The sequence below is a fragment of the Saimiri boliviensis genome, chromosome 10 (genome assembly GCF_048565385.1).
Source record: "Saimiri boliviensis isolate mSaiBol1 chromosome 10, mSaiBol1.pri, whole genome shotgun sequence".
NCBI lineage: Eukaryota > Metazoa > Chordata > Mammalia > Primates > Cebidae > Saimiri > Saimiri boliviensis.
In genome coordinates, this window is record NC_133458.1 from 17,667,261 (window position 1) to 17,692,042 (window position 24,782).

General features: G+C 45.5%; 1 protein-coding gene across 2 annotated transcripts in view; it reads right to left on the reverse strand.

Moving 5' to 3' along the window:
- Window positions 1–24,782, reverse strand: part of TBXAS1 (thromboxane A synthase 1) — a 184,866-nt gene that overhangs the window by 48,895 nt on the left and 111,189 nt on the right. The window contains exons 6-10 of one of the 2 annotated variants that reach the window (XM_074379003.1): window positions 18,128–18,266; window positions 17,364–17,452; window positions 15,246–15,394; window positions 13,459–13,589; window positions 9,625–9,939 (exon numbers count right to left, since the gene is read on the reverse strand). In XM_074379003.1, coding sequence (XP_074235104.1) covers window positions 9,625–9,939; window positions 13,459–13,589; window positions 15,246–15,394; window positions 17,364–17,452; window positions 18,128–18,266 — 823 coding nt within the window. The remainder of the gene's footprint in view (window positions 1–9,624; window positions 9,940–13,458; window positions 13,590–15,245; window positions 15,395–17,363; window positions 17,453–18,127; window positions 18,267–24,782) is intronic. The other variant, XM_003929758.4, reaches the window with a different exon arrangement.

The following is a 24,782-nucleotide window of genomic DNA, read 5'->3' on the forward strand; positions in this document are numbered from 1 at the left end:
CTGTGAACAATGAAGAGAGGAAAGAGGAAAGAAAACAGAGAAATGGGGCGCAATGAGAGGGAGAGGGAGGACAGGGAGAGGCACAGCAGGTCTCTGAGCTCCTGGCTGCTACCCTGAGGGTCCTGGGAGAGGCTCCAGGCAGAGGGGGTCAGTTTCCCTACTGGTGACTGTGGGCATGGGCTGTGGCTGTCTCCAGGGGATGTGGAGGAGTCTGGGGTCCTGGGTAGTGGCAGAGGAAGGTCTTGGCACCCATTTGCAGCCCAGGTGGCCCCTGGGAGGCACAGCCTACCTTCCCTCAGGTGTCTCGAGAATGGCCCAGATCTCTATGTAATTTTGTGTGCATAATCACTAAATGGTTAGTTAGAACCTGAGGCTCTGCCACCTGATCCAGACTGATTGGTAGCCTTGCTTTGGAAACTCCTGAGTTGTCCACTGAAGTGGCACAGAAGTCCCTAGTATCCTGTGCCCTGGGAGTTGGTGCATTGGTAGCAGTGACCACAAATCCTAACTTCCAAAATAGAATTCCAGAGACATACCCAGAGAGGCCACTCTTTGCAGGCTGGGAAGACTCCTTTGTCCTGATATTAGTTGTCAGGATGCTACGTCGCAGGGTCAGATGCTTCCAGAAAGGACAGGAAGTGGAGACCTAGGATACATCTCCAAGGTCCCCTGCTGAAGTTCCTTCTTCTAGTGAAAATAGCACAGATTCTGTTCTGGGCCACCAAAGAAATGGCATCAGGGGACATTTTCTTTGGCTATAGAACTTTGGCATGGCCTCCCACATAACCAAGGGGCACAGGAGAGTAGGGGAGCTAAGGGGCCGGGTGGAGCTCCCTGCTTAAAAAGGTTGGCCTGATGGGCACCATTGAATGTGATAGGTCTCCAGGGTACACACAGGTCCTGACAGAAAGCTCAGGCTGCCATCTTCAACTGCTTTGAAAATGACTTCAAATCAACTCAAAAGCTCCCCCTAGACTCCCACCATGGAGAAAATTATTTAAGGAAATAGATGACTTTAGGCTTCATTTAGGATTAATACACTTCTAAAATGTATTAGGATTGGGTCATTCCTGCAACACTCAATAAACTCAGTGCCATCCTGATTATGGAATAATCGTGAAACCACTGAGATTTATTAGAAAAAGGTAAACTACTGCAGAACATGAGCATGTTAAATGTCACGAGGAACAAATACTTGCTACATCCAGCACATGTGAGAGACACAGCACTTACGGTTCAGAATATGGCTCCTTGTACATAGGGTGGGCCGGCAATATCAGCATCACCTGGGAGCTGGTTAGAAATGCAGACACTTGGCCAGGCACAGTGGGTCACACCTGTCATCCCAACATTTTGGGAGGCTGAGGCGGGTGGATCACCTGAGGTCAGGAGTTCAAGACCAGCCTTGGCCAACATGGTGAAATCCCATCTCTACTGAAAATACAAAAATTAGCTGGGCGTGGTGGCGTGCCCCTGTAATCCCAGCTACTTGGGAGGCTAAGGCAGGAGAATCGCTTGATTCTGGGAGGCGGAGGTTACAGTGAGCCGAGATTGCGCCATTGCACTCCAGCCTGGGAGAGAGAGTGAGATTCAAAACAGCAACAAAAAAAGAAATACAGATCCCTCAGGCTCATCACAGATCTGCTGAATCAAAAATCTGCAGATTTAACGACTCCCAGGTGATTCCCACGCATGTTGAACTTTGCTGTGTTCTAACTCCGGTCTGGGGCTATAGCCTGTTGCCACTTCTCCCATGCTGCAGCGTCGCTGTCTTTGTTTTAGATTTCAGCGTTAGGGCTGTAAGGCATTTTCTGTTTTCCCTCTTCCCTTGTCCCTGTGGCTTTATCCTCTGTTGTCCCATTGTGCTGTTATGGGGTCTGTCAGAAGGCGGGGACTGGGCAGCACCCCCCAGCTCTGTGTGGCTGGGGGATTGAATTGATGGGGAATTCCTGAACTTACTCCTCGATAACTGTTGGGTAGCAGACCTGGGCAAAGGAGAGGAAACCCTCCCCATGAGGAAAAAACCATTTCCAGTTTTTAATTTGATCTCAAAGTCAGCCATCCCCTACTCCCTGGGTGAGATCCACGTGGGGAGACATTTTTTTTTCCACAGTGAGGATAAATTTGTGTTAAGCTATTCCCCTTTTTTCCTGCCCAATCCTTCCCCTGTGACAAATGATGTGTATTCATGAAATAGCTAGTTGGGGGTAAAACGGCTATTTTTTTTGTAAGCACAGAATATGCTTTTTTTTCTTGGAGATCCTCTGACTGCTTCAAGGAACAAATCCTCAACTTTGCTCACATAGCAGCGTGAGCTAATCAGCTGAAATAACCAGCACAGAATGTTCTTTTATCCTTCAGAGAAAAAGGAAGAGTAAGTTGTGTTTTAATTAGATATTTATAATGGTTACAAAGCAGCTCTTCAAGAGAAGTTTTAAGAATTTGGCCTTCCTTCTAAGGCATAACTGTGTTCAAATTATCCTAAAGAGAGGCTGTATATCAATCCAATCCAGTTTGTGATAAATTTACAACTGGGTTCTGTACAGCAGATTTATAACATCAATTAAGCAGAAGGAAAATGGGTCATAAATTTTGGCTGGCACAGTCCGGCACCAAAGAGAAGAAAAGAAAATGGTTTAGCCAGATCAAAAGTCAGTAATTTCAACATAGAACACTAAAGCTATAGCAGATACAATTTATATGAAAAAGAGTTGTTATTTGTCCCTCTCTCATCCTTTTCAAAATTACATGAGAACACAAGGAAGCATCCATATAACAAAGGTCTCATTAAATAAATGGTGTGGTATTTTCAGCTTCACTTATAAGTGGTACAAATGGTACAAAGCTTTTCCCACTTTTCCACTATTGAATTTATTCAGTGTACTTCCTTTTCCATAGACCAAGGCAACATGGGAAAATAGAGAGAGTTCTCCAGGAGATTGGAGGACTCAAGAAAGGAGCTTTTAAACTGAATTTTGATGGTGGGACAAGAGGAGGGGAGACCAGATAAAATTCCCAAACCAGATGATTTGGAAGAAAACACATGTGGCCCAGAAAGAATCAGTCTGGAGGCATGCATTAGAAAGTAGACTGAGGCCGGGCGTGGTGGCTCACACCTGTAATTCCAGCACTTTGGGAGGCTGAGGCAGGTGGATCACTTGAGGCCAGGAGCTCAAGACCAGCCTGACCAACATGGCAAAATCCTGTCTCTATTAAAAACATAAAAATTAGCCAGGCGTGGTGGCATGTACCTGTAATCCCAGCTACTCGGGAGGCTGAGGCAGGAGAATCACTTGAACCAGGGAGGCAGAGGTGGGTTGCAGTGAGCCGAGATTGTGCCACTGCACTCCAGCCTGGGCAACAGAAAAAGACTCTGTCTCAAAACAAAAACAAAAACAAAAACAAAAACAAAAACATAACTGTATTAGGAGGTGGAATCAAAATCTATACCCTGAAAGAAAGGCAACCAAGGCCATATGGGATGAGAGCTGGGATGCTGCCAGACAGAACGTACAGGTTCTAAAATGTGCATCGAGGCAATCTCCGATAGTGAAGAAGACCTTTGAGCATCCTTACATGCATCAGGGGTTTGGAACTGCTAAAAGTAGAGCATCTGAATTATTGACTTTCATGCCTGACATTTTCACTTGTCAAATGGTGAAGGATGCAATAAGGCAAAACTGCTGAGCTGGACCAACTGGCCCTGCAGAAATCACAGGAAACTTGGGATGAAGTGGCCACATCATTCGCAAGAAATACGCAAGAGCAGGCTGTTCCAGGCACTGCCGGACTTACGCCTTCTATTTTGGCAAGCTGGATTTTAAAGTTTCAGACGGAAGGTGAGAGTGATCACATAATAGGAAACTGGGAAGTGGGAGCTTCTAATCTTGGAGCCATGGATTCTATGTACACAGGTGGGCAGACACATTGTTTCCTGGCTACCCAGAAGCTATTTACCCCACTTCTAGTAACAGGGATTTACCTCTCCTCCACTCGAGATATCAGTGGTTTGGTTAAGGCCTCACCTAGACACCAACTCCAGGGATGGGGCACATGACCCAGGTCTAAGCCAATCAGGGCATCATATTCCCTTGGGGTCCAAGGGTTGGTTAAGGGGTGGGTGCATGACTCTCTTGAGGTCACTGAGATGCTGTGAGGCTTTTGCTGATACTTCCAGGAAAGAGACTCTTGCTTCTTCTCACTGAACTTGAACCTGCTCTCTCCTACCCCCATCCTCTGCTTATAAAGGCATTAGAGGTATTTAAGGAAAACTTAGAGCAAGGAATCATTGGCCCAGGGAAGAAGGTCCTCCCCAATCCCAAGCCAAGGACAGGGGTCTTCAACAGAGTCACTCATAGAGGTGGGGCATTCTCCTCGGCCATCTGCTCACGCAGCAGAATTGCTGATGCACCCTCTCTGCCTATTTGAGCAAAGAAAAAGTACTTGGAGAGATACTGCAGGGCAGAGGGAGGCAGGGGCAGGCAGACGTTGGCCACTGTGGGTATGGCCCCATGGTGTGTTTCCCCTGGTCCGGATGGATACTGGGGAAGGCATGGAACCTGGAGCCATCCAGCTGGTAACCTGCTCAAGATTCTCCACCTAGCTGCCTTGGGGCAGGAGCTGCTGGTGGTGGCTGGAGCTGGTCTCCCTGGCACGGAGTTATGCAGTGAGGACATCAGACCTGGAAGTCCTCTGAATACATCTTGCAACTACCCCACATCAGAAGCCTCTCAGGGGATGCACTGAGGGCAGCCCCAGGTAGGTAGGATTTGGGGATCCGTTCACAGGCCCCACCCCTGGAGGAGAAAGGGGCCCAACAGGGTGGGGGAGGAATAGAATGAGGGGAAAAAACAGGCCACTCCTCTCCAGGGCGGCATCCTCAGTCCACAGGTTGGCCCAAGCTAAGAGAACAGAATAGCACTGACTGGATTTGAGACTAGAGTTTTCATTTGGACCAGACTGGCCTGGACTTTTTAATGTGCCCAGAAATGACCAGAAATCATTAAGATCTGTACAAGGTATCATCACGGACAGGAAAAGGAGATTCATCAGAGCACATTTAAAGGAAATACATGGAAAAAAACCACCAAATGATTTCAAGTTGGTAATTCACTGAGTTCAGACTGTTCAAAACACTGGTTACAAAGCTGTCTTGAAACCCCTATGGGAGACCTGCCTGGGAAGGGAGTATGCCAAGAGCTACTGGAGCCGCAAGATGGGGAGAGGGAACGACCTGGGTCCCAGGGACAGGGGTTGAGCCCCTGCATCAAGCCATACCTGAAGGCAGATCTGCCCTCCGGAGTTTTCAGTTATAGGGGTCAGTAAGCTCCCTGAGCCAATCTAGACTCGATTTTCTATCACTGTCCACAGAAGAGTCTGAACTGATGCCACACACATATCTGTTCTCTTTCTTGGAGGGAGGGATGTAGCTCTTGTCAGATTCTCATGGTGCATTGCTATGAAAGAAATGGCTCAGGGGGAAGAAACTCAAGACCCCAAATTAAGCAATCTCATTGACAGATACAAGGGAAGGCCATCTAATGAGGCCTGGGGATGCTCTACAGGATGTCACAGAAGAGCTAGACCAGAACACCCTCATGCGTAGGGCTGGAGCCCCAGAGTCTGGCATTAACTGGCACTCAAGAAATATTTGTTGAATGGAAACCAGCAGGAAAATTATAACAAGTCATACTTTACATGCAAATTTTCAGGAATATTTTCAGGAAAATATCTAATGTGTGAACATCTAATCTGCATTTCCATGTCCTGACAGATGGCCCATATTAACAGAGCTCTGATTATAGTAAAAAAAAAAAAAAAAAAAAAAAAAAAAATTAAAAAAATAAAAGAAGGAAAGAAAGAAAAGAAAAAAAGAAAACCCACCAATATTCATTGAGTGGCTGTGCAAAGCAACATTATTGTGACTACCAAAATGTATGTTTTAAAAAAGACAGCTATAGATATTCCCATTTTTCAGACTGTTACCCCCAGCTGTTACATACAGAAAGAAAATCACCCTGGGGGCTTGACTGGCTTAGGAGGGCTTTGGCTCCTGCTTTTTTTCTTGGAAGAGGGATCTGAGCCCATGAGAGTCTAAGGCTGTCTTAAGGTGGAACCAGGGACCACCTGCATCAGAATCACTGGAAACATTTATTTAAAATGTGGTTCCTCAGGAGGCGGAGGTTGCTGTGAGCCAGAATTGCACCACTGCACTCCAGCCTGGACAATAGAGTGAAACTAAAAAAAAAAAAAAATCTTAAAAAAAAATCAAATCAAATAAAATGCAGGTTCCTGGGCCCCAGCCCAGACTTACGGACTCAGAACCCCTGAGGTCAGGACTGCAGAACATGCATTCTAAGCAGTCTTCCCATATGGTTTTATGCACATGAAACTTTGAAAAATTTGACCTGCTATAATCTGTTTGTTTGTCCGAGGGGTCTCAGTGCCTTGCAACATTCTCTGTACAGCCCCATAATTACATAAGGTCGTGTGTGTGTGTGTGTGTGTGTGTGTGTGTGTGTGTCCAAGTTTTGCTCTTATTGCCCAGGCTGGAGTGCAATGGTGTGCTCTTTGCTCACTGCAACCTCTGCCTCCCGAGTTCAAGCAATTCTCCTGCCTCAGCCTCCCGAGTAGCTGGGATTATAGCCACCACACCCAGCTAATTTTGTATTTTTAGTAGAGATGGAGTTTCCCCATGTTGGTCAGGCTAGTTAGTCTTGAACTCCTGACCTCAGATGATCCACTGACCTCAGCCTCCCAAAGTGCTGGGATTATAGATGTTAGTCACCTTGCCTGGCCTAATATGTGGTCCTCTGGGAGGAGAAGCCCTGCTCCCAGGCTGGGGCATTGAAGGAGGTCAGGGTTTGGTGAGACAACACCCTCCATGAGGTCATGGCCAGGGAAGGCCGTGCCAGAGGTAAAGGGTGCATGCATGAGGGCCTTTGAATGGAAACACTTGCTGTGTCCTCCTGGCAGATTAACACAACCAGATGTGACTATGGTTATAGCTGCTGGGACAGACTCCTATGGCCCTGTGGTTCTCTAAGTGACAGCACACATTCTAGACCTGATTATTTGCTACCTTCTATTGCCCTGCAGGCCTGTGGTTGGAAGGGAGATACTGTTTTATAGACACTGTTTCTCAATTGGCGATTAAATTCCTGCAAGGTGAGGGTCATAATTTCTGTCTCTTAGTGCTTCTGCTCCATCTCCTAGCCTCTGCCATATCTGCTGCACTGCTGGGCACTCTTTAGATGCTTTGAGTCCTTGATGTGCTTTCTGGTTTACCGAGACCAGAGTGCTGAGCTTCCTTCTAATGCCTTCCCGGTACAGCATGCTAAGCTTCCTTTGAGACATCACCTTCCCAGGTTTTCAGTCATGTGACTTGAGTGTGATTGACTTAGGGCTGGAGTCTGATTGGTGTAACCCTATCAAGGCCCCCATTCCCTTTGCTGCAAGAGTTGGTTCTAGAATGGGCAGTGACCTAAGTATTCCCGTCAGAGTGACCCTCATGACTCTGGCTGGGAAATTTAGGCCGCAGACCCTGTCTTCTCCATTGGTTACCAGCAAGGAAGTGTGTAGTCCCAGACACTCTTGACAGGCTTCTTGGGGCTTTGAACAGAGAGCATGATGGAGGATGGGGCCAATATAAGAGAGAACAGTCAAGAACCGGGAGAGAGAAACGGGCCTGTGCACCAGTTTGAGACCCAGACAAAGATTTGCCTGGAGACATTTCTATTCCTGAGCTGCTCAATTAAATGTACTCAGAAATACACGTTTACGAGTCTTTTTGCTTGTTTTTCCTTGTTTTTGTTTTGCTTAAATCAGTTGGGTTGAGGTTACGTTATCTGCAACTAATAGACTGCCTTCCTCCAGCTGCTTACACTTCCTTTGCATTAATGCAGCCCAGTCACCTTTGGTCCCTCCCTCTCCCCTTTCCTCAATTTAAGAACAAGTAGACACACCACTACGTACAAAACAGAATAAGATGGGTGGCAGGGTCATTTGGATTCATGGCTTGTTGAGATTCCATGCCCAAAGAATATTGATTAATGGATCAATGTCAATCTGGAGGGAAGTCCTGTCCTGTTCAACATTTTAATCAATGACTTGGATGAAATAGGAGACATGCTTAGTAAGTCTCAGATGACACGAGGCTGGAGGAATTGCTAATATAACAGATGGCAGAATCAAGATTCAAAATTATTTTGACTGACTTGAACAGTAATAAGGATAAATATAAACTCTTGTGTCTAGGCTCAGTAAATCAATTGTATAAGCAGCGTTTGGAAAGGCCCAGGTGGGCAGTTGTCATAACTACTTTGAACCTGAAGTTGACCATAAGCTCATGTTGAGCCTAAAGTTGAGACAATTAATTAGTAACACAGTGAATCCAGTTTTCAAATATTTAAAAACTGCTGTGAAGAAGAGACACTAACTTTGCCTTTACTTCCCCAGTAGGATAAAGAAGCAGAATTTCCTGGGAAGTAGACTTCGGTTAATTGAAACGTTCTAAAATGGTTCCAGTAACAGAACAGACCACTTTCCAAAACTGTGAATGTAATAGCAATTATATCAGAATGTAATAGCAAGGATTCCATTGTGACGGTTTTCCTTTGAGAGCACAGATTTTAAAAATGAATCTCTTTAACAGCTCATGAGTCAAAGTTATACACATACAAGCATCCAGAGGAAAAAGTGAGGTGATAAAGCAGCCTTGCTCAGCACCCCTGTTATATCTGCCACAAGTGACCAAGGGGGCCTCATCTGGAAGAAATGCCCAGAATCTGGCCTGGGTGCTGATGGGCCCCATCTTCCCTTATTCCATTTGTGAGCCTCCTCCTCAGCTCCTGGTCTTCAGTTTGGCTCCAGCTTGGCCTGTTCTTTCGTCCCCTCCTGCCTTCCAGCTTGGCTCTCTCTCTCTCTCTCTCTCTCTTTTTTTTTTTTTTCCTGAGAAAGAGTCTTGCTCTGTCGCCAGGCTGCAGCGCAGTGGTGCAGTCTCGGCTCACTGAAACCTCCACCTCCTGGTTCAAGTGATCCTTCCGCCTCAGCCTCCCGAGTAGCTAGGACTAGAGGCACGTGCCACCAGCCGGGCTAATTTTTGTATTTTTAGTAGAGACGGGGTTTCACCATGTTGGCCAGAATGGTCTCAATCTCTTGACCTTGTGATCCGCCCACTTCGGCCTCCCAAAGTGCTGGGATTACAGGCGTGAGCCACCGCGCCTGGCCTCCAGTGTGGCTTTTTTCTGGCTCACACCTGCCTCCCTCTGTGTAGCAGCTCCAAGTCAGACATCGGGAAGCCATAACTCCTTCCCAATCCCTGCCCCTTGGGCCTGACTCTTTCCTGGACCTCTGAAGATTCCTCGAGCCAGGCCTGGCTTCATGGTCTACCCCAGACAGTGAAGGTGCACACACAATGTGTCTTTCTGTTGTGGTGATTGTTCTCAATATTCCATTTCACTTGCTAGCCTGGACAGCAGGAGAAGCTGAACAATGACCCTATTTCATCTTATAAGCTTAGAATGTGACATTAGCAAGTTATTAAAAATAAGTTTCACTTCCACAAACACAAAATCAATTGCTCTATGGATATCCCATGGGCATCTAGACCCAATTTGTACTCACGTGTTTCTCCTTAAAAAGGTCCACTTCTCTCAGAAGCTTCTCTTGGCAGTCGGGATGGGTGGCCAGTAGGTAGGTGGCAAAAGAAAGTGTGTTGGTGACGATTTCATACCCAGCGATGAGGAAGATGAAGGCCTGGCCCACAATCTCATCCACAGTCAAAGGCCTGGCCATGGCTCTGGGCTGGTGTTGCCGGGAAGGGTTCGGCTTGCACTTAGTAAAGGAGAAGACGTCTCTGACGATGTCAAAGTCTTGCACATCCACAGGACTTGCAGAATGTCGGGCATCCAGGACCATTTGGAGGAAGTCTCTCCGCCTCTAAGGGACACAAGCAGAAAAATGCACATTTTGGCTTTGCAGTCAGTCATTAAGAGTGAGGCTTCTTGGAGAACGAAGGAGGAAGATACAGAGGTGTAGCTTTTGAAATGCTCAGTATGAACCAAGGTTCCTCACTGCTGAGTTATCTGATTCCATCTTTTATGACTTGTCGTTTCACGTGTGGTTGCCTTTTCTCCTCCGTAAGATTATAAGCAACTCCAGGGTGGGACCCCACCCTCAACACCATGCCTAGTTTTGTGCTGAGCACATGTGAGGTGTGCACAATCCATGACTCAACAGATAAAAACGTAAGCAGTATGTGCACTGGAGAAAGGGTGTGTTGAGTTTGATGACAAGCGCATGCTATTTAGAGCGAGAGGAAGTCTTGGATGCTGACGCCTTTGCAGCTCTACTGAACCCCAACCTTGTGATTTTGGATGGTGCCTACTGGGATCCTAGCAGTGCTCAAGGAGAAGGCGATGGGCGCCACAGATCTTGAGGCTAAGGAAGCAAGTCCTCAGCTTTCCATCAGCTTGCTGGGTTGTCATAGCTGAGAAAATAGTGAAGGGTCGGGGGTAGTTGCTGGCCTCATTCCACCCAGGCCCTGCTCATTCTGATTTTCAAATGACATCCTCAAGGGTTGGCTTTCCCCAGTTTCCATCCTGCTGCTTGGTCAACATCTGGGCAGCTGGTGTGGTCCCACTGCTGGCCCTGCTCCCATGGAGCAGAGCTGGGGCAGGGTCAGGCAAGATGGCACACAGGGGAAGTGAGCATCCTCTGCTTCCTCAGCTCTGGGACACCAGCATAGGACCCCAGAGCATGCTCAGACCTTTCAGCCAGTCCCTCTGAAACTGCTCAGGGTGTGATACCATTCTGGTCCCTGAGGCTTGGCTATGGCTTTGCTGAGGTGGTGTAGGGGTGATGACAGGAAGGAGGGCACAGCCACCTCTACACCGGGTATTTTTTTTTTTTTTGAAACGGAGTCTTGCTCTGTTTCCAGGCCGGAGTGCAGTGGTGCGATCTCAGCTCACTGCAACCTCCGCCTCCTAGGTTCAAACAATTCTCGTGCCTCAGCCTCCCGAGTAGCTGAGATTACAGGCATGGGCCATCATACCTGACTAATTTTTGTATTTTTAGTAGAGACGGGGTTTCTCCATGTTGGTCAGGCTGGTCTCAAATTTCTGACTTAGTGATCCACCTGCCTCAGCCTCCCAAAGTGCTGGGATTACAGGCATGAGTCACTGCGCCTGGCTTACACCGGGCATTTTTCTGTGGGCAAAACTGTAGCCAGCATCCTTTCCTCTTATTCCAGCCCAGATAGGCTGCTAAAGGGCTGTCAGAGTCTTGCAGAAATCTGTCTTAACTTCCAGCTACAGAGGCCAGAGGAAAGGCCACTCTCTAGGGCCTGTGCGCTGGAGAGGAACATTAGTGTGGATGGGTTTCTTTTATTCACACTGCATCAGGGAGGCTATCTGAACACTGCCCACTGAGGACTGAAATGGTGCTGGTTTATGGTCCTATCCAAGAAAAATACGCACCCTGATAGATGTAGGTGTCTAATCCACCCATCGGCTAGAGCTTAGAAAAATATTTACCTTTTAACATCTGTGCCGCATTTTCACTGCGCAAACACACATCTGCTTGATGGAATGTATACAGACTTTAGATGGTTTTAAAGCAAGTTTTCTTAGTAACGGTATAGCTCTGTCTTGACATGGCCGTCCTGGATTTGTGGTTGGGAGGTTTTTCTCAGATCAACTCATTATTTGAAACAAATAGCACTAGAGTTTATAAAAGGAAAAGCTCTAGGCAATCCCAGTAATTGGATCTTTAATAACCTCTCACCTCTTAGTAAGTCATTCAGTGCAACAGTTTTAAAATTTTTAGCCTGATTCCGCAGCCAGACTAGGGGAGTGTGTGTGTGTGTGTGTGTGTGTGTGTGTGTGTGTGTGTGTGTGACAACGCTCTCAAAAGGTGGCCCTTCGGAGCAATGCTGAGGGTTGAAAATGGTTCTTATTTTATTTTATTTTTGAGAAGCAGTTTTGCTCTTGTTGCCAAGGCGGGAGTGCAATGGCACAATCTCGGTTCACTGAAACCTCTGTCTCCCAGGTTCAAGCAATTCTCCCGCCTCAGTCTCCCAAGTAGCTGGGATTATAGGCACACACCACCATGCCAGGCTGATTTTGTATTTTTAGTAGAGATGGGGTTTTTCCATATTTGTCATGTTGGTCTCGAACTCCTGACCTCAGGTGATCCACCCGCCTCAGTCTCCCAAAGTGCTAGGATTATGGGTGTGAGCCACCACGCCCAGCCAAAAATGGTTCTTTCTTTATCCCTCCTCCTCCTGGCTGCTGGCTGCACCCTCACTCTGCTGAGAAGCATGAACCTGGATCAGAATGTTCTGTCCTTTTAGGCCTCAGAGCTGGACCAGGGATACCAGTTAGCTGCCTTCATCCCACACCTCCAAGGGTATGTGAGTTGCGTTCCCAGTGGTGTGGGCCGAGGGGCTGTAAGCTTGCGTATACCTTCCCGTGCCTTCTGGATCTAGACACATTTGCTGCACAGTTCTCAGGGTGCGAAGCTGCACAGGACATGGTCGCTGCCCAAGGCTGCTCAGTGTATCAAGCCGCTAATTGACCCCTGATTTCGTTCCAGGCCAATGCCTTAACAATTGGACCTCACCAATTCCTCTGAGCCACCCACCCAGTCTTTGAAACAACCCTTTTAAACTTGCATCTTGCGCGAGTCAGCTAAGGAAAAGCCATTTCAGCCCTGTTTTTCCTTTTTAGTAACTTTAATGCCACAAGGCCCTTAAAGCACAGATTTACACATGCATACGCATATCTAGTATTGAAATGACCTTTCTTCCCACAGAAAACTCCTCTATTTTTAGTGAGGTTCAATCAACAAATATTTACTCGATTCCTACTATGTGCCAAGCATCATGCAGATCCGCAAGGAGGAAAGAACATGTTGGGTCTCACGTGAATCGTGCCAAGGAGTCCAGTGGGCCCTCAACCATGAATTTTGTAGCAACATCCTCCATGCTGAGTGGGAGTGCGGGGTTGACTGACAGCTGCCGCACTGTCTAATAAGCATGCGATTCATGCTGGAAAACTCCGTCTTGCTGGGTTTTCAATATAAAAAATATGTTCATGAAAATTGCATGTGGGCACATTTACCTAGAAAATTCTTCTGGGCTGCTCTCACCTGTGCTTGGAGTGATGCCAGCACTAGAGAGTGAGTTTTGGGGGCAGCTTTAATTCTACCCGTCCGTGTCAGAGGACGTACACTTTGCTCTAGGCTTCTCCTCTCTGCCTCCCACCCTCCCTTTCTTGTCTGACCTTCTTCAACCTTCCTCTGTTCTCTCTACTGTCCCTGGAAGCCGTAAGTGGTGGACTGCTGAAGGACAGCATGGTGTGATGTGAGGGGTTGAGGGGGGAAGAGGAAGAACAGAAACAGTGATGCCGGAGTCGGCTCCATTCCATTTCAAGGCTGTGTCCTATTAAAATACGTTACCTCTTCGGCAGCTTGCTGGTCCCGCAAGGCAATCACATTCCTAATGAGTTTGTTAAAAAAGCCATTCAGTTCATCTCGCTTCTTATTGGGCAAAATCCGGGCCAGTGGGACCATTATGAATGGAAATGATACTTGAAAGAGAAAAACAGAAGTGGCATTGAGAAGGGGGTGATAATAAACCAGGGCCATTAGACGCCTGTTCCCAGGAAGCAAACACAGGCCTGGAATTGGAGTCGTTTGGAGTTCTGCCCTCCCCACCGCACTGCTGCTTCTAAGAGCAGGGGTGATGTCTTACTCCCTCTCGGTACTCCTCACCATTCCTGGCACATAGTAAGCACTCAATAAACATCTGCGCAATTAATCGAGTCTGCACTTCCATCTGGCCCTCTAGAGGTCAAGCTCATCCTTATAAATTAATGTTTCGGGTCCTGGGGATGAGAACCCAAGGTCTTTGTACTTCATCAAGAGAGAAAGGATTACAGGCTGTTTCAAGCCTTAGCAAGTGGTAGCTGATTTACTTTTTACAAACTTTCTGGTCATTTGAAATTTTTTTTTCCCCTGGATAACTGTCCCCAGTGACCTCCTGAATTGCTCCCAGGAGCCGCTGCTGTGTGTGCCTCCCTCGCCGGGCCCCACGTACAACACGGGCCCTTGCTGCCATGTGTTGGGGACTGGGCTGCCAGCATCAGGGACCCTCAACTCCCCTGGAGAGGGGCGCTGGCTGGGTTCACCTTCTTGGTTTCCATGGTGGGTGCACCCTGCATTGGGCTCTACAGGAACTGAGCTGGGGAGAACAGCTCCAGACACACGCGCTCTCAGAATGCGCGGGCCCATTTTCAAGAGCAAGAGCTCGAACCAATACAACACGGCAGCAGGAGGACCCTGCAGAGGCTGAGAGGAGGAGTAGAAGGGATGGCACAATGGAGCTACTTGCCCCACAGGCCTGGGCCGTGGTCGAGGCACAAGCGGCAGATGCAGCCTGGGCAGCCTCCAGGAGTTGTGGAAAGGGGGAAGGAAGAGACTGCTAGACACTCAGTGGCTCTGCCCACAATTTCAGAGCAGAGTTGGTAGGGGCAACAGGGGCTCCCACGGACATTGCCTCAGAAATGAGAATTAAACTGGTCCAGGAATGAATGGAATTTGCCAGCCCAGCAGAATGGCTAGAAATCATGGCAATAATCAGTAACAATCATAACAACACATCAGTGCTCCCATAAAAGCAAGAAGATCCTAGAATTGACCAGAGGGCAAAACCTCACGCCTACAATTAAAATAAAATGAAAAGACTGGTCCCCGTAGCAATGGGTAGCCAACTACTCATCCAACACACAGGATTTCTATGTGTTGGGCTTCAAATGGAGAGGTCTTTTGGAGAGGATTTTGGTGGAGGAAAGAAATATGCCCTAGAATATGAAAGGCTTTGGGTTCCGGTCTCAGCTCAGTCTTTCTTGTTCTGTTTTGTCACCCGAGAAATGGGAACAAGAATATTTTTCTCATGGGGTGATTACCGGGACTAAGGGAGGCAATGCACACCCAGTGCCTAACACGGTGTGTCCCCACTGTTCTCACCGTGGCGGTGGGGCCACTTACTGCCAATGCCAGGGTTATGTACGGCATTGGTAATAAGTGGCCCTAGGCGGGTGACAAGAGGAAACTGGTGGCTCCGTAAGACAAAGCCTCTGCAGGGGAACACCCCAAGTCCCTTTCCCAGTGGCCGCCCCAGGTGTCATGGGGTCTGCCCAATTTACTAGGGTCATTGCACCTCCCTGGGCTGCAGCCGCACTTACAGAGTAAAACCAGGATAGGTCTAGGGATGCAGAATTCGAAGAAACGCTTGCAGTGTTTCACAAAGGGATCCTCAGGGGCCTGCTTGGAGTCCACCGGGGTGCCGAAGGCGACGCTGGCAACCACGTCTGTGGTGTAACAGCAGTAGCACCTACGGCAGATGGGAACACAGGGATTTGAAAGGACTCTAGCAGGGGCTACTCGCAATGCCCCCTCCAGAGGATCTGCCTACACTGGCTTGCCTCATCCTGCAGATGTGCCCAGCAGAGGAGCTTCTGCAGATCTGTGGTGAGGTGGAGGAACAGCGGACACTCTGAGCAGTGACAGCAGAGCACGGGAGGAGACACAAAGACCTGGCAGCTAAACAAAGACCCGGGAGAGGAGGAGGGCACTGCCTCTTCCACCTTCGGGCTTCAGGCAGCCGTGGTCAACCAGAACACAGCCAAGTACTGAGAAGGACACTTTACATTTTTCTCCCTGGGAAGGAGAGCAGACAGGTGACCCAATGTCTACATGCTTTATCCAAAGCTCTGCACAGATTCCAGCTCAGGCCAGAATCTAATGATTAATTGATAGAGGTCAAATTGTCATTGATGGATTAACAACCTAATTATCTAGTTTTATTAACTTTGTCTCCCTCTTCCTCTTAATGATTTTATAGTTTTCTTTACAGCAACAAACAAAAAGCAAGGGCTCTTCACACTCAAATACAGGACAAACTTTAAGGCAGGCTGCACGAACATCTGTATATTATTACAGAAAACACACACTGCACTTTAGAAACAAACAGAAGGAAACGTGTCTGCCAGGAGCTCCAGAAAATTTAACCTCTTAGGCTATAGGAAACCTGTCTTCCAAAAGGCCATTTTAAACTCAAATTATTCCTTTTTGTTATCTTATAGGAGTAGTTCAATTAAATTCTTTTCCAAAAAGCCAAAAACTGGGTTATTAATATCTTTTTATAATCAAAAGGCCTATTTTTGTTCTCAATGTAGGCACACACTTAACTGCTCTTGTATGTAAGTTCTATAACCACTAACTTATCATGAAGGAATACATGACATTTCCAGATGACTTTTTCAATTCTGAATGCTTTTATTGAAAACATTTCTACAATTGATTGCACATTTCCCTACTAGAGTGAAAACAAGAATGAGAATACTGACTGATTTCATCTGATCTTGACGGTTGAAGATTTAAGGGTCTTAAGGGCTATTTACTTTGCTTTTATAGCTGATAAGTCCACCTTATTTTTAGCCAATGCACGCATCCTATAATAATCAGAGAAAATGTGGATGAAAAGACTGTGTAAACTGGTGCAATACCAGTGTTGGTGATGATTATGCTATTATTTTATTAGCAATGATAAGAATGAGTCCATTTCTGGCTGATTCACCATCCCACTTTATTTTTTATCTGCTGTAAGCCATGATGGCATAAAACGACTAAAGCAAAGGTGGCCAGTCTCTTGGCTTGCCTGGGCCACAGTGGAAGAAGGAGAATTGTCTTGGGCCACACATAAAATACAGTAACACTAACGATAGCTGATGAGAAAAGAAAAATCACAAAAAAAACTCACCATGTTTTAAGAAAGTTTACAAATTTGTGTTGGACCGCATTAACGCTGCCCTAGGCTGCTTGTGGCCCACAGGCTGTGGGTTGGACAAGCTTAGACTAAAGGTTTTTTTTTTTTTTTAATAAAAACCTTTTAGTTATAAAATGATGAAAAGCCAGTTATTTAAATTTGGTGTCCACCATTAAGTCACAGCTTCTGGGCTGAGGTGTAGCACAATTTTTCTTGACATGAAAATGCCTGAACCTTCTTCCCCCTGGGCCCTGTCCCTCCCAGGCCTGTCCTGCTTGTGCCTGGTTCTGTGGTGGTCAGAGGGTGGATCCATCCACAAATTCAACAGGCGACACGTCCCCCGGCTTTGCTTACATTTCTTTCCCATGTGAAGTGGGTTTCTTTTCCTCTTATTAGTCAGTCCATCCATGCTTTTATGAGCTTCTAGCATTTCCACAGTTTGCTAGTCCCAAGGTAATTGTCCAGCAATTATGGACAGTTACAAGCAGCAGCTATTCAAAAATGCGATTTCTCATCTGTAATGCAGCAGCCTTACCTCTGGATGTCAAATGCGTCCCCAGAATCTCCATAGCGTTTTAAATGAGCCAGGAGAAGGTCGCAGGCTTGGCTGATGAGGGGAACCATCTGATAATGGAAAACAAAGGTGTAATTAGGGCACCATGCCGGGAGTACACCTAAATTGGCTGCAGATGAAGAGGTTATATGTGGTGCTTTCTGGGGAAATGAACACTGTTTGGAAGACATTTTTCACACGGCTAAGATTCAAGAGGAAGATCCTAAAATACTCATAAAATATTCATATTCACAAAATACAATAGCTTTAAACATCTATTTTAGCTTAAGCATTGGAAACAAAAAAGAACAGATTTACAGTGAATACAGTGAAATAATTATGAAAATGATCATTAAGTGCTTAGACAAAACTGAGAATCAGTACTCAGTTTCATGAAATTTGGTTAGTATTAGTGAGTAAGTAGAGCCCAATCCATATGCACTATCTCTGGAATTAAGCCAAGTCTATGCTTGTTTGTTCCAACTGTATTTTAGATCTTTCACTAGAATGTTGAATCTCAGTATCCAAAGGAACCTAAGGTCATTCATTTCAACTTCTTATTTAACACAGAAATTATTTATAGAGCATTTTTGATGGATGGTTATTCATTTGTGCTTGAGCCACTGAGCTTTCAAATACTGGGAAACCCTTGAGTTCAAGATGCCTCCTATGCCCACACAGAGTAATTGCTGGGTTTCTTTTTTAAAATAGGAAATTACTTTTATGATAGAAAATTTCTAACCTACACAGAAAGGTAGAATGGTATAATGAAGATTCACATAGATACCACTTAGCTTCAACAAATGGGTGGGTGGAATTCTTTGTGGAGCCTGCTGGGCACCCATGTGACCTTTTATTCTCTTTTGCATGATTAAAAGGCCAAGCCGAAAATATCAAGCAGAATTATTTTATTCGGTGCCCATTCTAGAATAGCATCATAGCTAAAGCCACGTGCTCTAATACATCGTTCTGAGCATTTCTTACAAAAGACATAAAATGCAACCTATGTTTAGATTTTGTGATTTTGACACGAGAATATTGAGTTCTTGAGGTCAGGGAGATTTTAGTCTGTTTTTTTTTTTTTTTTTTTTTCATTTTTATAATTCCAGCACCTAGAACAGCATCTGGCACATAGTAATTATTTGTTAAGTGAATGGACAAATAATTGAACTGTATTGATTATGTAATACCCACTCTTTCCTTTTAAAGTCTTGAGGCTCTGGGAAAAGTTATAAAGTTAATCTGCTTGTCAAAAGGTATGTTATTGTACCGAGGCAAAATCTGACTACACCTAATAATCTTTTGCTGGTTTCATCTCTCTTCTCTTCTTTGTGACAGTGCACCCAACACTCAGACCACAAGTGCCTATCCACTCCCCATCTTCTTGTAGAAAACTGTTCCCCATCTGTTCCATAGGGGCTGAACCACATGGCTTGCACATGTCTCTCCTGCCTTACTGTCTCTATCAGGGTCACTCCTAAAGGTGGCCTCGTAAGTGGATCACACTATTTCAGGTATGGATGGTATATGGTAAATGAATCACTTCCTGAGATCTGTACCCTACACGTCAATTGCAACACCAGGTTTACACTGACTTTTTTAGATGACAATGCAGGCAAATATTTGAGGTTCAGGTTAATGAAAACTGCATTCTTTTTCCATGAATGATAACCATGTACAATTGCTATTTTGATTTTTTAGGGCTCATTCATCAGAAAAGCTTTAGTTGCTGCTCTGCTACATGTTCTGAGTAGAACGATCTCTTAACTTCTCTGGAATATTCTGATGGCTGGAGACATCTGGTAGAGTCGGCAGCTAGGTGGCTATTGGCGGGATGTTGGGAGGACATGCAATTGTATAGGACCCCTCCCCTCTGTAGCTTCCTTGGAGTCAGAGCCGCATGCTCTGGGTGTCAGGAAAGAATTATGTCACCGGGGGCCCAACTCCTCTGCTGAAGGAGTGGATCCTGTAGATTGAGGGTGAGGGGGTTCTGTAGATCAGAGCTGAATTGGCTCCATGAAGGCTGCCATGTGGAGGCAGTAACCAAGGAAAGGACAGTGGCGTGGACAGCACTATGGAGAGCTGAACAACAGCTCAAGGAGCAGAACGTTCAGAGCGTAACACACCCAAGTGGGGAGATGATAGAGAATCTGAGACCCATGAGTCCCCTGTTGCCAAGGCTCATGGAGGGAGGGCCATTTTGGGAAAATGGATTTGCTGTTCATAAAGCCACAGGGCTTAGAGTGCTGGGGTGTTTGAACACTGTGGGAGAGCAAGAGATGTACTCGCTCATTAAAATCCCATCACCTGGCCAGGAGTGGTGGCTCATGTCTGTAATCCCAGCACTTTGGGAGGCCAAGGCAGGCGGATCACTTGAGGTCAGAAGTTTGAAACCAGCCTGGCCAACAGAGTGAAACTCATCTCTACTAAAAATATAAAAATTAGCTGGGTGTGGTGGCAGGAGCCTGTAATCCCAGCTACTCAGGAGGCTAACGCAGGAGAATCACTTGATCGTGGGAGGTGGAGGTTGCAGTGAACCAAGATTGCACCACTGCATTCCAGCCTAGGTGACAAAGAGAGACTCTGCCTCAAAACAAAAAAACCCGTCACTTGCAATACTGGCTATTCTTTCTTCGTTCTATATGATACTTAGTAAGTGTGCCTTCTAAGCCTTCCTTCAGTTCATTGGTCTGTAGACAGGCCCGGGTGCTGCTGGTGTGGCCCTCCACTGGACAGCTATTTTAGGTAGCCACAGAATCATGCATCATCACTGTTTTTGGCTCTTGGCCTACCTGTACCTGAACCTAAGTAAATACTCAGCCAGGCACCACTTTACCGATGAGTCAGCTGGGGAAGACTGTCAAATGATTTGCAGAAACAGAAATGTGATTTACCTCATCTACTTATCTGGAAGTCGACTCAAAAAAGAAAAATAAATATGACTATCTTGATGCGTTCTTAGTATCTTTATGTTGATACTTCATGACTACTGCATGCTTTTTAAAATTCTCACAAATCATCCATTTAATAATCCATCAGTACAAAAAGGCATATAAATGTGTCACTTAAAATGGCCTCTGGGTCCCAACTTCCAAGAAGTCTCAGGCTACCCTTAATGCTGGAGAAGTCAGTAGAGTTTAAGCCACATGTTTATGACTAGTATGACTAGCTTTACTGGCTATCTTCCTTCAATTATCTTACTAAGTTCAGCGGTTCAAGTGAACCCTAGTTTAACAAAATTCCTTTTAGATTTATTTCAGAGGAATAGTAGCATGATATATATGTATATGTGTGTGCATATAGATATATCTATATCTATCTATCTATATATAAATATATATGCAGACACACACTGTTTGAAAGAAAGTCTCTTTAGATATCAAGCTTGAAGCTTTCTTAACAGAACAAAAGAGATGCAACATAAAATGTGATTTATACACAACTCTTCAGAGGCATGCCCTGTGTATAAAGAAGGGTCCACTCATTCTGAATCCAAACATATTCCTGGACAGTGCAAAAGGGAGCTCAGGCCAGCTGCCCACCATCAGGTCTTTTACGTGCTTTTGACTAGAATCCTTTGTTGCTGCCTGGCGTGACTGTAATTTTCTGCTATACTCTGCCTGCTGTCTGTTGAACTGAATGGATAATGACATTTTTATTTGGGTTAATGTGATATGAGATGGGGCATGTAATATGAAAAATGTTTTAAAAAGCAATGCAGTGAAAATATTATAAGACAGCGGAGCATAATCTGTATGTTGGCCAATAGCCATCATTTCAGGTTTTCTTTTTTGCATTTTACACAGCAGTTATGGAATATTTACTTTTACATGAGCTGCATACAAACAAAAGCTCTCTTTGATGGGCTTGCATAATCTTTATACAATCCACAAACCCTGCAGTTCTCCTAGATTTCTGAACAAGCAGGCAAACGTGGCATGTGCACACACAGGCACAGATGAATACACAATGCTATTATCACTCAGATCTTACTAAAAGACTCATTTGTTTGTTACATTTCATCTTCTTCATGGGATAATGATTTTTATTTTTGTTTTATTCCAAATTTTTCACAATGCACATGTATTACACCTATAATCAGATAAAATATTAATGTTATTAGGTTTTTAAAAAGTGATTTATTACAAAAAAGAAAAGAAAACAAAACAAAACAAAAATGATTTATTGGTATTCTTACAGACTGAATGTTTGGATCGCTTTGAAATTCATACACTGAAGCCCCAACTCCCAGTGGAGCTGTTTTTGGAGATAGGGCTTCTAAGGAAGTAATTTAGGTTAAATAAGGTCACAAGGATGGGGCCCTGATCCAACAGCATTGGTGTCCTTATAAGAAGAGACACTAGAGACTTATGCTTATTCTCTCTCTCTCTCTCCCTCTCCATCTCTCTCATGCACAAAGAACAGGTCTTATGAGCACACAGCAAGATGGTGGCTACCTACAAATCAGAAAGAGAGGCCTCAGTGGAAACCAACAACGCTGGTATCCAGCCTCCAAAGCTGTGGGAAAATACATGTCTGGGCTGGGCACAGTGGTTCATGCCTATAATCCCATCACTTTGGGAGGCCAAGGCAGGTGGATCACTTGAGGTCAGGAGTTCAAGACCAGCCTGGCCAACATGGTGAAACCCCATCTCTACTAAAAATACAAAAACCCCACCTGGTGGCAGGTGCCTGTAATCCCAGCTACTCGGGAGTCTGAGGCAGAAGAATTCCTTGAACCTGGGAGGTGGAGATGGCAGTGAGCCGAGATCATGCCATTGCACTCCGGCCTGGGCAACAGAGCAAGATTGTCTTTAAAAAAAAAAAAAAAAAAAGTGGGTTGTTTAAGTCACCCACTCAATGGTATTTGGTTGTGACGGCCCAAGCTGACTAACACAGGGCTAACAGTTCAGCAGCCAAACTAGGGGAGAAAGTTTCCCATTTTGTTCCTCTCACCTCTCACAGTGGTTGTCCCTATTAGAGGTGATGCTGAGTGTGAGGCTGAGCAGCTCTCTGGTAACCAGTGGTAACCATTCCGGGGAAATCACCATCCCCAGCCTGGAAAGGAAATTCCCCAAGGAAGAAAGGTTCTGCATAACCTGGGGATTATGATATAATTAAAGTACCCAGTTTTAAAATATTTTATTTTAAGTTCTGGGATACATGTGCAGGTCATGCAGGTTCCTTACATAGGTGAATGGGTGCCATGCTGTTTGCTGCACATATCAACCCATCACCTAGGTGTTAAGCCCCACATGTGTTAGTTATTTATCCTGATGCTCTCCCTCCCACTGCCCCACCCCAACAGGCCCCAGTGTGTGTTGTTCCCACCCTGTGTTCATGTGATCTCATTGTTCAGCTCCCACTTGTACGTGAGAACATGTGGTATTTGGTTTTCTGTTCCTGTGTTAGTTTGCTGAGGACAAAGGCTTCCAGATCCATCCATGTTCCTGCAAAGGACATAATCTAGTTCCTTTTTATGGCTGCATAATATTCCACGGTGTATATGTACCACATTTTCTTTATCCAGTCCATCACTGATGGGCACCAGTTTTTTGTTTTTTTTTTTTGTTTTTTTTTTTAACAGATTTTCTACCAACTGTGTCTGCAAAATTTGGAGTCAAGGTGCAGACAGAGGGCAACAGAGTGAATTCTAAAAGGAGGAAGGGCCTAAGGAGTGGGGAAAGAGAGTAATGACCAAGAAGGGCTGAGAGCTTCTGCTCAAAGGTCTTCTTCTCCTCTGCTTTTTGGTGACCCCCAGAATGTCACCACTGAGTTTCCATCCTTGAGTGTAAGATTCTGACCTTGTTGGAGAATACTTGTCCCAAGCACAGCAAATACTCAAAGGCGCTACAAATTAGTAGGTTTCCTCCCCCTGGCAGTTCACAGCTGTATGACCTTGGGTATATTGCCTAATCTCACTGAGTCTAGTTCTTCATCTGCAAAAATGGAAATGATACCTCCCTCGCAGAGTTGTGACAAAGATTACAAACAAAATATGTAAAACACTTGGCGAAGAAGTCAGGGAGTGGTGCAAATGTGGTAGCTGTCCTCTGGAGGGGTCCATCCTCGCAGGCTGGTTTGGATTACTGGAATCATTCTCTCCTTTTTTCTTGTTCCTCAAGGGCAACTCCCATTAGAGCCATCTGTTCCTGCCTGATCATGTTCACACTGCTGCTTTTCTTGCACCTGTTCCTTCATCTTTATCTCCTCAGTCACTTCCTAGTTCAGGTGTTGCTACCTGTCACCTGGAATATGGTTGTCATCTTGCTTCTTGAGAAAAAAGACCATAGCTGAAGCATCTTACTCTTAGGACTTTGACAGTGTCTGACACCCAGGTATACTAAAGAAAGTTTTCTGAAAGAGCCTCCTGGGATCTTTTCTTTTCTTTTATTTTGAGAGAGGTTCTCTCTCTGTCACCAAGGCTGGAATGCAGTGGTGTGATTACGGCTCACTGCATCTTTGCCCTCCTGGGCTCAAGCCATCTTCCCATCTCAGGCCCTCAAGTATTAATAGCTGGGACTACAGACACACACAACCATGGCTGGCTAATTTTTAAAAAATGTTTTGTAGAAATAGGGTCTCCTTATATTGCCCAAGTTGGTCTCGAACTCCTGGGTTCAAGCCACCTTCCCACCTTGGTCTCTTGAAGTTCTGGGATTACAGGCATGAAACACCATGCCTGGCCAGGTCTTCCAAAAATACTTGTTATTTCAGTAATGCTTTGCTGAAACCTTTGTAGATCCCCACTGACTGAAAGACACAGTACAAGATTCTCATCTTCCAGACTCCATTAAGAATTGAATCCTGCCCATAACCATGTGATGAAGCTTGGAAGCAGATCTTCCCCCAGTCAAGCCTTTGGATGAGACTACAGCCCAGCCCAGTAGTTTGACTACTACTCCAAGAGACCTTGATCCACAGGGACTCAGCTAAGCCATGCCAGGATTCCTGACCCACAGAAACAATGAACTAACAAAGGTTTGTTTTAAGCCACTAAGTTTTGGGATAATTTTATTACACAGCAATAGACAACTAATAAACTCTTAATATCACTCTTTTGTGGTAACTATTGTATGTTGTCACAGATTAATGAAGTTTTTCGTATTTGTTATATCAGGAATGGGCATAGTGCACCCCATTCTGTTGATTTTCTAGAAATAACTTTGATGACTGGTTGACCAAATGTTCCTTGAGAGCCTTGACATAGAAGGTACCCAAGAAACGAACAGACTGAGGCACTGTCTCTTAAGCATGAATACAGTGTGGTTTGCTGAAAACTCACTCTGAATGAGAAAGCTGAGACTCTTGATGGTTTTATGTGTTGCTTTGGGCGTGGCATTTGAATCTCTCTGAATGTGGGTCCTCATCCTCACCTCTAAAGGAAAGGCTGATTGTAAT